The 15,908-nt window shown below is 41.3% G+C and overlaps 1 protein-coding gene across 3 annotated transcripts; it reads left to right on the plus strand.

Moving 5' to 3' along the window:
- Positions 1-5,010: 5,010 nt before the first annotated feature.
- On the plus strand, positions 5,011-14,734 carry eva1a (eva-1 homolog A (C. elegans)). 3 transcript variants are annotated; one of them, XM_070964870.1, is made up of 4 exons: positions 5,011-5,250; positions 11,671-11,834; positions 12,032-12,388; positions 13,707-14,734. In XM_070964870.1, exons 2-4 carry the CDS (start codon positions 11,732-11,734, stop codon positions 13,817-13,819), a joined length of 573 nt encoding a protein of 190 aa, XP_070820971.1. In that variant the 5' UTR covers positions 5,011-5,250; positions 11,671-11,731; the 3' UTR covers positions 13,820-14,734. The 3 variants fall into 3 exon arrangements, with proteins under 3 accessions (XP_070820971.1, XP_070820964.1, XP_070820979.1); XM_070964863.1 differs by lacking the exon at positions 5,011-5,250 and adding an exon at positions 5,422-5,554; XM_070964878.1 differs by lacking the exon at positions 5,011-5,250 and adding an exon at positions 5,422-5,554 and having other exon boundaries at positions 12,041-12,388.
- Positions 14,735-15,908: the final 1,174 nt, after the last annotated feature.

Genomic DNA, 15,908 nt, shown 5'->3' on the forward strand with positions numbered 1-15,908 from the left:
GGCTCTGCGAGAGGCTGCAGCAACACACAGCTGCGTAACTGAGTCGACCAAATCAGCTGAACTCAACCCTCTGTAACAGAGTGCCATAGTGGCAGGAATGGATTTAATGCAGTGGGATTGTGGTGATTTAGAGGTGGTAATGGTAACTTATTCTTTTACACTTAATTAACAACTGATGTGTTCCTGGCTTACATGAACCATACTACAAAAAGAAATGACTTCAAAGTTTTTAATTTTACACATTTTGAAATTATTGCTTCAAAGTCAATTCTTCAGTGATACTGGACAGTTATGTAAAATACACATTTTCTTTTCCAGTCCACATGCAAACAAATTACATATTATAAAATGTCATATAGCTGTGCAAGAATAAACTATACATAATATATTTTTGAACAGTACCATTTCACTGTAACTACACTGCTAAGAGGATGCATGTGACCTGAATGTAATAATATCTAAAAACATAATTTCATTTTGTCTAGTGAGTGGAAAGTGAAAACAGAACGTGTACAGAGAAGGAAACAGACAGCTTTAAAAATAAATAGATAAATAAATCTGCTGTGTTGTCTGTGTGTCTCCATGTAGCCATTGTGAAGGTCATCTATGCCCTTGAGTGTTTACTGTATGTATGTGTGCAGACAGTCTCATCCCTCAGGAGACAATATATAGGTTTGAAGGACAAACTGTGGACAAACAAGCGTATGCAGTAAAGTGAACTGAGTTTGGAGCTAAAATACTGAAAATCTCACATGCAAAAGCTGTCACAACCAGATATTTAGAAATAATTGCTATCATGAACGGGAGGGAAAAAAATGCCTTTTCAGATGTTAAATGGACTGATTTGAGAAGACGCTGCTGGATCCACTCTATGGTCTTATTGTGATCATGATCGGGGTATATAAAGTAAATCCTGTCAAGGTATATAAACTGAGTCTATGAGGATAGTGCTATTAGCTGAAACTGTAAAACAGACCTCCCTTCCAAAATCAGCCCTGCAGCAGAGTGGAAGCGTTGATTGGTTGCCATCATCTCAGTGATCCTAAAGCTGCTACGATCAATACTTTCATATAAGCAATGCATCACATGACCAAAACTCCACAGTTCTCCTCTGCTCCATGACACTTTATAGCATCATTCAGCTCATTGATTGTCGCTGAAAAATAAAGCTCTGATAAACCCAGTGTACACAACTTGCCAGACAGATACAGTAAGCAGCTAGTGGGTGAAGAAAGTGGAACATTTAGGAATGAAAGGGCCAGATAGTCCCCTCACCTGGACATTAACTACCAACTAAAAGAAATGTGTAGTTTGTGCCTTACTGCCAATTTGAGTTAGATTTTGTGTTTCTCTTTTAATATTTTCTTCATGTATTTTTCTGTGTAAAAATAAGTCATGACTCATAAATCTTCGTCCTATAGGTTTTTTCCTTACAAATAAAGGTACAGTAAGTGTAGGGGCAGAGAGAAGATGGAAATAGCGAAATGGTAAAGCAGCGAAGGGGTGGAACAGGTTGAGATATAGTATAAAAGGAAAGTGCAGTAAAACAGAGGAATGAGTAGTTTAGAGGCAGAAGCAGAGAAAACAGAGGCAGAGGGGAATAAACACATATGGAGCGAGAGAGAGAGAGAGAGAGAGAGAGAGAGAGAGAGAGAGAGAGAGAGAGAGAGAGTGGCATGTGTATGGAGGATGAGTCCGAGAGGCCCTTAGTTCCACTTGACTCAGTCATGGGAATGATTTGATTATCGCCACATGAACAGCTGTCTTATGTAACACACACACACACACACACACACACACACACACACACACACACACACACACACACACACACACACACACACACACACATACAAAGGAAGAACTCAAAAATAATGATCTGTGTTCTGGCCAAAAACCTACACTGAGCAAAGGTGGCCTGTAGCAAGCGAGAGGTCGGGAGTAAAAGAGGGAGTGCATATCAAAGAAAACCCAGACAGGGTCAGCCAAGTCTCTTCCTATTGTCACATAAAAAACAACAAAATGCTCTCAGGTTTCTTCATGTAGCAGCTGAAACAAGTGATGTGCAGGGTATAAACCAAATAGTCGCTTTAAAGCTCCATTAAGTTGAATGCAGTTGCAGCTTCAGGTGAGGTTTGTTCATCACTATGAGCGACCTCTTTCATGTTCATTGGTTATTACAAATACATCCATTATTGCCACTGTCAAGATGCGTGTCTTCAGGTCTTCAACTCGGAAAGTATTGAGCAATTTCTTTTCATGGGATGTGTTGACAATAAGAAAAATATTGAATAATGCCAGTATTATGCTAGATATAAACAAAGAAATTAGATGAAGCAGAGAACCCTGGGATATTTGTAGCTCTGTCTGAATAGAAATATTGGAGATACTGGAAAGCATGTTTAGATTTATCAATGAATAAATGTATGTGAGGATACAGGACTGTGAGTCTGACATGGTTGTCTGCAGGACACTCTGACAGCACTCAGCAGCTCCTTCGGGCTGCTTCGCCTGCGGTGTGTGAGGGAGAGATACTGCAGGTCTGTCCTTCCTGTTGCTGTCAGACTTTACAACTCACCTCCCAGAAGACCACAAGTCCACACACCGAAAATGACAAATTCTCTCACATTCAGTAGCAGTGTGTTCTAATCTGTGCAATATCAATATTTTTTTTAACTGATGCTTCTTGCTATTACACTATCCCCTTTGCTGCTGTTACTCTGCCAACTTTAGGATTGCCTTATCTTATTTTAAATATGAATACTTTCATCTATAAAAGCTGACCCTGTTTTATTTGCTGATGGACTTGAACTGAGGCAAGACTGCCCACACTCAAGGTTCAGGTGATGAATAATGAAATGAAGTGCGAGTGAACACTGAGCTGTTATGCAGGCCCAGCCTTGCCACCCAGCTTCTGAAACTCACAACTCAAGTCCCTTGCCGTTTCGGAGATGACTGACAACAATTCCTCTCTACTGCAGAGAGTTGACAGTGTTAATATTTCATCATCCCGAGCAGGAGGTGCAGAAACAGATGTGTTATGGATGGTAAGTGATGTACGTGTTGTGTAGTCTGAATGTAGAGCAAAATTTACTTTATTTATCAGTCACGATGATTGTTTTATCATATTGAGAAATATATTGTGACCTCTCACGGACAAAAATACAGGAAAAATGCGGTAGAGACAGAGAGCAGGAGTAGTGAAGATGATGAAGGAGAAGAGAGGTGTAGAGGCCAGAAAATAAAGATGGCTCTTCTCTACCTTTGTCTTCTACCCAGAGCATAATACAGACCTTAACAATCATGAAGGAATTACTGTAATTTTTTGTAATGTTCTCTCACTCCAGTCATTATGCAATGTGTTGAGAGAAGAGCCCTAAAATGTGCTGAGATTTCAGATTGACTAAAGCACACCCAGTATCACACTTTGATCTTTGAGTAATATTAAATATTGTTCATTACCGACTACTCCAATAACCTCTACGGGGGCATGCGTGTAGTTGTTGATTCAGTCATTTGTACCGAAGTTTGAATGGGTATAAGAGGGCAAAGGGTGACCCCTGAGACTGCGTGAGACACCACTGAGACACATGGTTCCCACATGACATTCCCACCATCCTCTGCTTTGCTTTGTGTCACTAATTACATCAGCATGTTCAAATGGTAAACTAAGAGTGGCAAAGAGCGTCAGCATTAGCTCAAAGCAAGTACAGGGCTGCTAGTGTGCCTGTAGGGTCTTAGTAATGTTAATCTAAAGCACAGGGATCAGATTTGATTTGATTTTTATTTTTTTTGTTTGATCTCTGCAGTGTTGTGCTGCTGCTAGTAACATGTAGGAACTCCTTTACAAAACCAAGGCTGTCTGAAAAAGCAAACCCCAGTTAGTTCACCCAGTTGCTCTCAAACTAACAGGGCTGAAAGCACTAATACGTATTCTACCTGAAAGCAAAGTTTAGCAGACAGTTTTAAGTACACCTTTGCATAGTGTTTTTTTTTTTTTCCATTCACTGTACCTGTTGAGAGCTGCTGCCCTGGATAACAGTCAGGCCTGAAACCTGGAGGGTTTCTCAGCCTTTTCCTGTTGCATAACATCAGCACAAAAATAACCTGCCGAGATGACAGGTTGGCTGATAAAATTTTCATAAACATTAACTGATATAAAGTTATTTTTAGAAAATTGTTGATTTAGCTGCAAAGTGTCATTCCCATACTTCCACAAAATTCAGGCAAGCACACGCACACACAGACCCGTGAACACGCTCACTTATAAGGTCCAAGCACAAAAACAGCAACAGCGGGCGCGTAATCATCCGTCTATGTGTGTAAACATACAGCGAGAAGGTGAATTCCCAAACAGCTGAAGGAAATCTTGTAACAATACTCTTTGATTCGCTATCACCTCTGTCTGTTCATGCAATATGGTGTATACACTGTACATCTTGCATTTTTATCTTATGTCTGTCTTGGTGACTTGATTCCCTGGTTTTTCATATTCGTTGTGTGTAAAGGACTTTGTAACACTGGTCTTAAAAAATGCAGCACAAATAAACTTTGCTACCATATGTGTATCACATGTTGACACCGTTTCATGTGTGATAAAGTCACATGATATGGGCATCTGTGATTTTCACATATTTCATATTTAAAATGTAAGACATGGCATGTGAACACATCAATTGCATATGTAAGATAAATATGTGAAATATCATTTAATCATACCATCATGTGGTAAATGTAGTATTTTCATATATGAATTCTAAGGCATGGTTTGCTTTCCTGTCACGCTGGTCCTCCCTCTCTCCTCTCTTTACTCCTTTCTCTCTCCCCCTGCTGTTCTGCATGAGAGAAAGAAAGGGGAATCAGGAAGGCAGAGGCAGCGAATCTGCATTTACAACTATGTGCACGTGTGTGACTGTGTGTGTGTTGTTGTTAAAGTGTGAGAGAGAGAGAGAGAGAGAGAGAGAGAGAGAGAGTGATGCAGACGTTTGGTAGAGAAAGAAGAGAGGGATTTGGCCGACCTGTCGGGGGGCTTTTATGTCACATTTCTGCCCTGAGGACCTGACCTCTGTTTGTCTGTCTGGAAAATAACTGGGAAGAACTGAAATGGAATATCGGAAAACTCCTCTCTGTAACACAGTCAGAGCAACATCCCTCCTGCTGCTTCAGCATCAGAGCAGAAGAAGGACTGAAGGGAAGAATGACAGAATTTTTTAATTTGTCTCCACTTAAGAGAGTGAAGAAGAGGCAAAGGTTTGTATCCCTTGGTCTATCTGACAACTGGGGCAGGACACAGAAGATTTATACATATAATTATACTGTTAGTGTTTTATTTGAGGGAACAGCAAAGAGCAGAGAGGAGATAATAGGAGAGGAAAGGGGAGGAGAGAGCAGAGAGAGGAGTACAGAGTGGAGAGAGGAGAGGACCAGAGCAGAGAGAAGAGAGGAAGGAGAGGGGAAGAAGAGGAGGCAAGAGAGGAGGAGAGGAAAGGTGGAGAGAAGAAGAGTGGAGAGAGGAGTAAACGCACTCCAGATGGAATTGTATCATGAATGAAATGTAAGTAGGAGCAATGTTTTTACTTGTGCATGTGGTGAGAAGTGCACACGATGGTGGTGCTGCTGAGTTGTAGTCACTAATAGTATGAGGTGTAGTATGTTGGAATGAGCCTCCACACATCACTCCATCTCCCTCTCGACTGTTTTCACTTTCTCTTGCTCTGATTCTGCCTGTCTCTTATTTTGTCTGTGTGCATACTGTTTCTCTGCCTCCCTCTCTGTCTCTCTTCTCTCTCTGCAGGTCAGGTTAGATAGTAACGGTGCAGCAGCTGAGGGAAAGGCCAGTGTCACTTTGCATTACCATTACACACACACACACACACACACACACACACACACACAGGGAGAAATACGCTTGAAGTGTGATGACTTTATGTGGATGATGTGTGTGAAGGGTGCTCTCCTCTGTGTGTGTGTGTGTGCGTGTGTGTGTGTGTGTGTGTGTGTGTGTGTGTGTGTGTGTGTGTGTGTGTGTGTGTGTGTGTGTGTGTGTGTCTAGTGGTGGTGTACAGCCTAAGCTATGCTGAAACAGGCGTAGAAACCATACAGACCCCTTAACCACATGGAGACAAACAAACAAAGGGCTGTTGTGCAATATGAGTTTGACCAGACTGCTCAGACATGCAGGAAAAGTGAAAGGAAGACGGTTGTCTGTGAAAGAAGGAGGAAGGAAAATTATTTTGCTCTTGCTGCTGGCATGTATGTTTTTAAACTGTCTGAAGTGCCCTGAAGCAATAAACCTGAGGCATTCAGTGCTTCGTGTAGTTTAAACCATGTTTAATAGAAATGTTTGACATTTTGGATAATACACTTATTCACTTCTTACCTTGACTTAGATGAGGGGATTGATACCACCAGCAGCTGCTTAGCTTAGCTTAGCATAAAGACTGGAAACAGGGGGAAACAGGTAGCCTGGCCAAAGGGGACATAATCAACCTACTACCACCCCCAAAAAACAAAATAAAAAAACAAAATAGTAGGCTATAGGATTTATTGCAGGACTGCTGTACCGGACTGCATTAGTTTTAAATTGATATACCTAATAAACTGGCAACCAAATGAATCTTATTTGTTTAATCTGACTGTTCCCTGGCTATGAGCGCTACATAGCCGAGATTCAAGGAAGTTAGCACGCTTAGCGAAGAGATTGTTTGGCAACATGAGCCTGTAAACCATCAGACCCTCCTTTAACACATCTGTTCTTGCAGAGCTCGTTAATTGTGAGCTTTAAAGGGCATAAGTGGATTTTATTGGCCAAATTTGCCATACAGACATGAGAGTGGACAATACTGTTTTAGATAGATAGACGAGGTGGCAGCAGGCCAAGTGTCTCAAACTAATGTCATTATATAACTGCGATGTTCAGCTGCCTGACAGTAAATAATGGCAGGAGTTTTTCACTACATTTTAGGCCTACTAGTCATGCCCCGGATGGCAGCCTGTGACAGTCTTTTTTTTATTATCATGTCTTCTCTGCTCGTACTTGTTCATAAATGTTGTATAGCTACAGTCCCTTCATGAAACGCAGCAATCAAAGCAGGTTTTATGTATGGAAAAAAGAAAAAAGATTCCTCAAACGCCAAATGAAAAAGGAGGCTATTAATATACTAAACTCTGAATTATTTGTGATGACATGATGACATGTTTTTTGCTGTAACAAACAATAACCCAAACTGTCAAATCCAAGACACAGAAAGAGAGAGCAAGCAGGAGAACTGGAGAGAGAAGGGCAGTGATGTCCTGCAGCATTTACACATAACATCACAAAATGACCCTGACAGTAAGTGGATTTAGAATTGCTTGGAGGTTGTGTTATGTTTGGTTGTGTTATATTGCACTGCAATGTCATGCGATCTGTTGTCCCGTTGTTTCCTCTTGCACTTGCTGTGCTGATGCATTGCTTTATAACATAATAACAGGCCTGAGGTGTGTTTTTATGCTAATGGACATGTGAGGATGACACAAAACTGCATTTCACTGGGCACATATTTTCAGAACTTTGACAGATGAGACGCAGATTCAGTCTTCATTGTGTCATCTCGGCTTTTACTCACAGGTCAAGGGTGCTGCACCTTCTGTTTCAGAGTTTTTGGTGCAGAAAACATCAAAAATTAGGCCAGTTTGAGCTTCTCTGAGAGCATCATCCATTTTTTATCTGTTCAAGTTTAAACTTCGGCCATGTCTTTCGTGCTTCCCAGCATGAGAGCACAACACGGAGGTTTCCTTATTCTTCAGCACAGTTTTAGACTTAAAAGCTTAAAGGTTACTCTTTTTTTAAAAAAGATTGTGTTTTCAAGATATGACACATTTGCAGTTGTTTGTTGTGAAGTCTGGTCTTTGTTCATAAAGTAATCAGGCCCGTTTGCAGCCATTAATAAAGGGCTTAATGTGGCAAAAAGCTCATAAACATTCACATGTAATGAGATGCATTTAAAGCTGTCAGCTGGGGAAATCACAACACGTTCATGAAATTAAAACGGCTCTACAAAAAAGAGAAAATCAATGTCTGTGTCCTTTTTACCCTGCTCCTCTCTGTGTTTGTTCTTTCCTAACAGGATTAACACTCACAACTACAGAGCTTAATTTTATTTGGAAGAAGAGATTTAAAAGTTTTGCACGAACGTTATGAAATCCTAGTGAAGAATGTCATGTTGTCACTTGTAATACAAGTCTTGCCGTGGGGCTTCATAAATTTTGTGTGTAATTAAATAGCTTCAAGCACAGCTCATACATTTAAAATGTCACTCAAATGTGCAGATATTGCCTGACTCAAATGCTACAATTTTTCTGATAAAGAGAATAAAAGTAATTTAGGACACATATATTCATTTATCTTTGAAAATGCTTAAAGGGGGTTGTAAATTTATGCAGGATTTGAGGGCTGGTGAACCCATTACATGGTGATAATATATTAGCTCTTGCTCTGTCAGCTCTTATCTTACACTATTACACAAGATTGCAACTGCAGTGAGTGATAGCTGCTCATTAACCTCAGTGAGAGGAGGGGGCTTTTCATTGGTGGACTGGCTGATGTAGACAAGTTTATTCCCAACCTTTCTGCCTTGTAACCACTTAAAATGAATCACAATTTGACGCTTTAGGTGTGTTTAGTAAGTAAGTAAGTAAGTAAATAAAATGTGTTTATGTAGTGCTTTACACAGACATAAGTCACAAAGTGCTTTACAAGTGCATTAAATATCCAGAAAGCTATGAGATAATTAAAATCCTCACTTTGTTAAAGTGTATAGATTAAAAAAAAAAAAAAAAAGCATGACCCAGAAGTGTAGCGCAGGATATGGCTTAAAAAGTAGATGGAAGTGGATAAAAAATCAATCCATGGCGAAGCCTCTGGTCAACACACAAGCGATAACGGGAACAGTTCAAGCAAAGACAGATTGTTTCATTTGAATGCTTTTTCAAGTTATGAAGAGAAAAAACTATCAGATAATTGGCAGAACAATACAGAAATATGCTTTCACTTTTTCCTAATTTGTTAAACACCTTGTGACCTCTCAGATCTATTTTGTGAAGAGGTCCTGAACCATTAATCTTCACTAATAAGATAACAACCATCGAGTAAGACTCTTCAAAATATGAAAACCACATATTTAAACTCTAAAACTGGAGCACAAAGAAACTCTCAGAGAATCACTCCATTCATAAGTTTAAAAAAAAACAAAACAGGATCAGACCTTTCTCATTAAAGACTGGAGCCTTTAATGTGAGCAGATCCGATTAGAAAGAAGTTAAGAAAGAAAAGCAGACACAGTGGAGTCCCCCCCCCTTTCAGAGGATGAAGAATCCTCCTGGATCCTCTCCAGGACTTCAGCTCTGTTAGTCTCTTTGAACCCATTTCCCCTCTGGATCTCTCTCGACCGTCAGACAGTCTGGACCTGTGGAGTTAAAGTACATTTAGTACAGGAGCCGTCAATACGTGACACACAGAGGGTATAATCCTGAGCGTGTATGGGGGAGTTCCAGTCTGGGTGTTGGGTGACATGTCTAGACACAATGCAGTATAAAACTATTTGTCTCTCCTCTCGCTCTACTCTACATTTAACCTGGGTGTTGCACACTCGTGTCAGCAATAAATTTTGTGGTATGTGGCACTGGTTGATACTATGTTCTTGTCCCTAAAACAAACACATAGCACGTCTAGGCCCACTGCAATTCCTTGCATAACATGTCATTTGGCTAAATGAGAGCTGGTCAAGATGGCTGAAAATACATATCCTGATATTTAAAGCCTTTATTGTGACCTTTTTCTAAACAGAGTAGTCATAGATGCAAACTCCCTGCTAACTCTGTAATTTAAATGTTTATGTCCACATCTAATAAACTCTCTACAAATTTTAGCCCATTTCACACTGACCGCAAGAGTTAAAGGCCAACACGTCTTACACTGCAAGGACACAGCAGTTCAAGCTGAAAGTCTTTCCCCTAATGGACGATTTCAGTTGAAATCAACACGCTGCATTCAGCCAAATTAATGAAAACAAATCAGAGTCAGTGATTCCAGGGTGATTTTTTTTTGAGCCCATAAGACACATTTACAGTCACTGAGCTTTAAAATGTTTCAAAGTGGGTAAAAGCAACAAGGCAGAACTCCAAAACCCTTAAAGAGCAGTGTTTGTTTGGCTTTAAGACTCTGCTCAGTCCAATCCAGATCCATGACACCAGCCTGCCTTTGACAACAACATCACATCAGTAACACCCTCTGTGTGTGTGTGTGTGTGTGTGTGTGTGTGTGTGTGTGTGTGTGTGTGTGTGTGTGTGTGTGTGTGTGTGTGTGTGTGTGTGTGTGTGTGTCCACCAGCAAGGTCAGTGACATCTTGATTTGCGTACCTTTATTTACAACCTACAAAAAGTTGGCTGATGGCTGTTTGTTGCCACCTAGTGGTTGAGTTGGTGACCAACTTTTTACCTTTATGAGAATCATTTGCACTAATCAAAAAGAGTCTGGCCCTCTTCTAAATCCTTTATATTATGTAAGACAAATAGTGATGGAGTATGACTCATACCCCGACCACAATGAATTACACCAAGCACACACACAATGCAAACTACAGCTGCTTTTAAGACTATAAAGTTCAAAGTTCATATAAATTGCACAAGAATGAGTCTATGTGTATATTGCTATGTGCATATTAGCACAATCCAGAGGAGATATTCAGGCATGCCAGATACACCAATGAGTTGTTGTGCTTTGCTGCCAAAGAATCAGTCTTGCAAATTGCTCTCCTCTTGTGTCAGACATCTGTGGCTGTGTTTTACAGCACATTTTGCAATCTTCTTGTGTCCCTTTCATTTTCATTTCCCTCTCTTTACAGACACCTTCCTTAAATTAATCTTTTGTAATGTTCCTCTGCTTGTGTTATACTACAAAACCTTTGAGTGCATCATAGATAGAGTTCATCACAGTGTGTGTTTCTGTGTGAATCCTTTGCTAATTACTTTGAGTGTTCGTGTGATCTTAAATCTAAATATTGGCCTCTTAGTTTGTCTGCGGCATGAATACCTCATGGTTGTCTTTTCTTCTAAACCCTGCAGGCTAACAGCCCAGACATGTTTACAACAAGGGGAGAAGTGAGTAGTGATGTATAGATTAAAGGGTAAGGCGGCAAAGTTTCCAAAATACTCTATAATTAACTCATCTCTTCTCCATACAAGACATGTCTCAATCATGGATAAATAGAAATGATTGGTGATACATGTTCCACATATCTCTTAAATCACACTTCTGACTGTGAGTCCTAAATCACAGAAGCCCCCAGAGAGTTACAGGATTACTATTATTTCCTTAAAGAGGATACATTTTTTCATATAATTGGTGATAACTACAACAAGTTGCTATAACTCACTGTGAAGGCGGATCATTGTTTTCATGCTGTCATGGTGTTTTATGCTTTGGGTGGAAATCTACAGGTAGACAGGGAGTGAGATTCATGCAGATATGCATTTGGATTCTCTGCATGTACCTACCTGTTGGCAAAAGTGAGTGACATAAAAATTGTCACTCTGTCTTTATTCTCCCTCACCCTCCTCTCTCCCTTTCTCGTTCCGTCTTGTTTCTAATCCTCCGTCACCTCTCCTCCACCCCTGAAACCTACAATCCAGGGGAGTCTTGCTGTGTGAGCTCCACTGACCTCTGCAGGAGAGTACAATAAGCTGTGACATCATGAGCGCTCCAGCGACAGGAAGCCCAGATATGGAGGTGAAGGTGGTCTCACAGGAGATGGCATTGCTAAGTAACATCCTGGCAGCTTACACCTTCATTGCAGGTGCGTCCAATCAGAAAAATGGCCATCACACTGAAGTCAAAATCACAATTTTGAGTTTGCTATAAGATCAGAGAGAGGAGGGTGTAGCTGCAGTCCAGTTATATTTAACTATGTTTAACATTCAGTGAAAACTTTACATTATTTCTCTCTCTCTCTCTCTCTCTCTCTCTCTCTCTCTCTCTCTCTCTCTCTCTCAGACCAGCCAGAGAGGACAGCACTCGTATTTCTCGGCGGTGTCTGCGTCGGCCTTCTTGTCACACTCTGCGCCATCGTCTTCCAGATCCACTGTCGAGCAGACTGCCACTACGGCAACAGTAACCACCCTCACCACCGCCACAGGACCGGGCATCATCACCGTCGCCATCGCAACTGTCCCCACCATCAGCTCACTGACAGCAACCCAGACAGCACTGCTGTCGTTACCGCTGCGGGGACCGGGCCTGCCGGGGACAGCGAATCAGAGGACTGGGATGACACGTCTGACCTGTCGGCACGGAGACGCAGACGCTTTGAGAGAGCTCTGCTTCACGCCACCATGTTCACGTCAGCTGAGGGTATCTCACACAGAGACACACACGACATATATGTGAGGACACATGACTCACGTTAAGACCAATGTCTATATTTGTGGGAGATAAAATCCAAACTCTGAAACAACCACTTTATCTCATGAAGGGCACACACTTGTCTTCATTTATGAGGCAAATATTGTACGTTTACTCCACTACATTGACTTGACAGATATAGTTACTTGTTCAGGATTAATGCATCATGTCAAGGGTCAGCTGCCTACTCATGCTGAAATGTAATGTATGTGTGCCATTGCTCTTGTTATATAAATTAGATGTTAATACTTCCATGACTACTGGCCAGTGCAATCAGTGTCCACATTTACTGCTTGGGGTGCACATATGTTACAGGTAGTTGATTATGTCCTTGGGTATTGTAGTGATATTTAGTCCAAATAGATTACAGTAGACAAGCCAAGCCAAGAACAGTTAAACTTACAATACATGAGCTAGGGCTGGGCGATATGGCTGAAAACTCTATCACGATATAAGTGTTATATATCAGTCGATATCGATAATTATTGATATTTTTTATTACCTATTTAAAATAAGGACCAGGAGAAAAATACATTCAATTTAAAAATTTTTATTTTAAATTTAACCTTCCTCTGATTACAATCCCCTCAGCTATCAAGGCAGAAAGGAAAGGAAATGTCAACACAACCCGAGACAACGAGATGGCGCAACCGAACTTGATACTGTTACATGATTGGCGTGTTAGCGTCTGTCTCACTGGTTAGCGATTACTTCCTACGTTGCTTGGTTACCTGAGAGCGAGTGCCTTTGTTCATGCAACTAACCTCACTTCGCAACTTCAGGTTTCTTCCGTTGAAGAAAAAAAAATTATCGAATGTTTTATCGAATGCATTTTTATTGATCTTGATTACGTATCTATCGCGAGACATATCGTTATCGTTTTATCGCCCAGCCCCAGTATGAGCAATATATAACATTTTAATTCTAAATCTTTGTATAAAAATGTTTGTATGGATATTTAAAAAGTGAGGCCGAGTCACCGGGAGAGGCAGCATCACAGGCACAATTTTTATTTTCATGCTTTTTAGTTTTGCCTTTAATGTTTTGGTGCACTTTAATACACACACACTACTGTCAGACACACATACTTTGATATAGAGAATCTTCTCAGCAGTGATGTTAAATTTGACGGTTATGCGAAGGGACTATGTGTGGGAGTGTTTCAACACTGTGTGTGTGTGTGTGTGTGTGTGTGTGTGTGTGTGTGTGTGTGTGTGTGTGTGTGTATGCGTGTGTGCATGCGTGTGTGTTTGTGTTCCTGTATCAGAGCTGGACCGGGCCCAGCGGCTAGAAGAGCGTGAAAGGATTCTCCGAGAGATCTGGATGAACGGCCAACCAGACATCAGTACAGTCACTCAGAGCCTGAACAGATATTACTGACACATAATCAAACACGCAGACAGTCAGAGGGACATGAAAAAGGACAGACAAACAGGTAGACAAAAGGCGAATGAATGGATAAATGTATGGAAAACACTGGATGAAATGAACATAAAACATCAGCTGTGGACTGCTGTCTGTACTGCACCAAAGAGACTCTTACAGATCAAAGTGGGACTGACAGCTCCGCCTGCAGCCGTCCCCTCCGCTGTGTAAACAAGGAAAACATATGAAATGTGATGGCTCAGTCCTCCAATACAGGATGACACCAAAACGTTTGGAAGAAGAATATCTCGGGCTCCAAAATGCCAACAAGTAACACAATGCACCTACAGAGTGCACACACTGCAATACATAACTGCTGGTATTAAGCTGCTTTTGGTGAAAACTCCACAGTGGATTTTATAACTTTTCAAATTTCTAACAGGTGCTTTTTGAAAATATTGTACAGGAGAGGAACATGGAGATGAGTGTATGGGTTCAAATATTGGTGAAACTGTATTGTTGCACTTTTCTGACACTTTTTTCTGTTTGTAAAGCTGATACAATCAAGTGGTGAGAACTGAGACCTAAATTAAAGGTAACTGAAACCACACAAATGAAATGTGGAGAGCCATTCAATGCCATCATAGATTTACTGGTGCTTTTACTGCTGTAATTCTGCATCCTCAGATAAAGTGAACACACACTCATGAGAAGGGCACAAAATGGCTGTGGTGGTTGATGAAATATGTTTAACCTGATAAGTCTGTTGGTTGCATCCGCAGACTGGAGATTTATCAGCTGTTGTTGCACATTAGGACAGCAGGTAATCGTGTTTGACAGGATCGTTCTGCCTTTCTGTATTTGGCTCATGTGGCAATGAGCTGAAAATAAAAAAAAAACAATAAAGTTTTTTGTCTTCTGTACATACAGTATTATTGAGCAATGTCTATTATTAATGTGAAATATAGTGGCTCACACTTCCTCAACAGTTTTGGGGTGTCTTTGGGGAAGTTGTGCATGTATCTCACCCAGTGTGAGGAGAGCTTATGGACTGTGGTGGGAGCCCAGAACAGACAATCCAGACAATGGTCTTGTTGGCACACAGCATTAACAATGAATATCAAATTTTACCAAATGTAACCAAGCAATAGCAAGGGGTCTATGGTCTCTATTCAGTGAATCTTTCAAAGTTGAGGCAAAAATCCATCCTAAACCCAAGCAAATGTCTACAGTGGGCAGGGAACTGGTGTTAATGGTCGTGGCCAGGTCCTACAGCACCTCTAAGGTCCAGGAGCCAGACAGCAACAGGACAAGGCTTGTGTTAATAAAAATAAGCAGAATAAAGCATGAGGTCAGTACCTAAACGAGTACTGTGGAGCAGGAGGGCAAGGAAGAGAACAACATGAACATCCATGGTGGACAGGACACTGGGGTTTAGACAGCCATAGTGCAGCCACTGGTAGACAAGACACCAGGTCTGAGGGCACAGACATTTTAAGTCTGTCACAAGTTAGTTTTTCTACTCACACCTGCCCTCATTCACACACATCCATTCATTTTTTTTACCGCCTATCCCTTTCGGGGTTGCGGGGGGGCTGGAGCCTATGGGCTGGAGTCAACAGGCGAGAGGCGGGGTACCGGACCGGTCGCCAGTCAATCGCAGGGCAACATATACACACACTCACACCTAGGGGCAATTTTAGAGTCAAATGGGAGGAAGAACATGCAAACTTCACACCAGGGATCGAACCGGCAACCGACACCGGGGATTGAACCGGCAACCTTCTTGCTGTGAGGCACGTGCACTGCCTGCTACGCCACTGTGCAGCCCAATTCACACACATGCCATCCATAAAATAATATATAACCAAATGCTGTTACAACCCTCACCTCTGAGTGACAGCAGCCATGCAGGAAGAACAAAACATCACTTGGGAGTATGATGAGAAGTCCCAGCAACAGTGGCCACACGACAGACCCCCACTGACATTTATGTCACACTGAGCAGTCATGAAAAGTAATGAAAGCAATGCATTAGCACAGACTCAAATTTGTCCAACACGGTATAGAACTGGAGGTTGTGCTGTTTGTCACAGTGAGGAAC

This window comes from Chaetodon trifascialis, chromosome 1 (genome assembly GCF_039877785.1).
Source record: "Chaetodon trifascialis isolate fChaTrf1 chromosome 1, fChaTrf1.hap1, whole genome shotgun sequence".
Lineage (NCBI taxonomy): Eukaryota > Metazoa > Chordata > Actinopteri > Chaetodontiformes > Chaetodontidae > Chaetodon > Chaetodon trifascialis.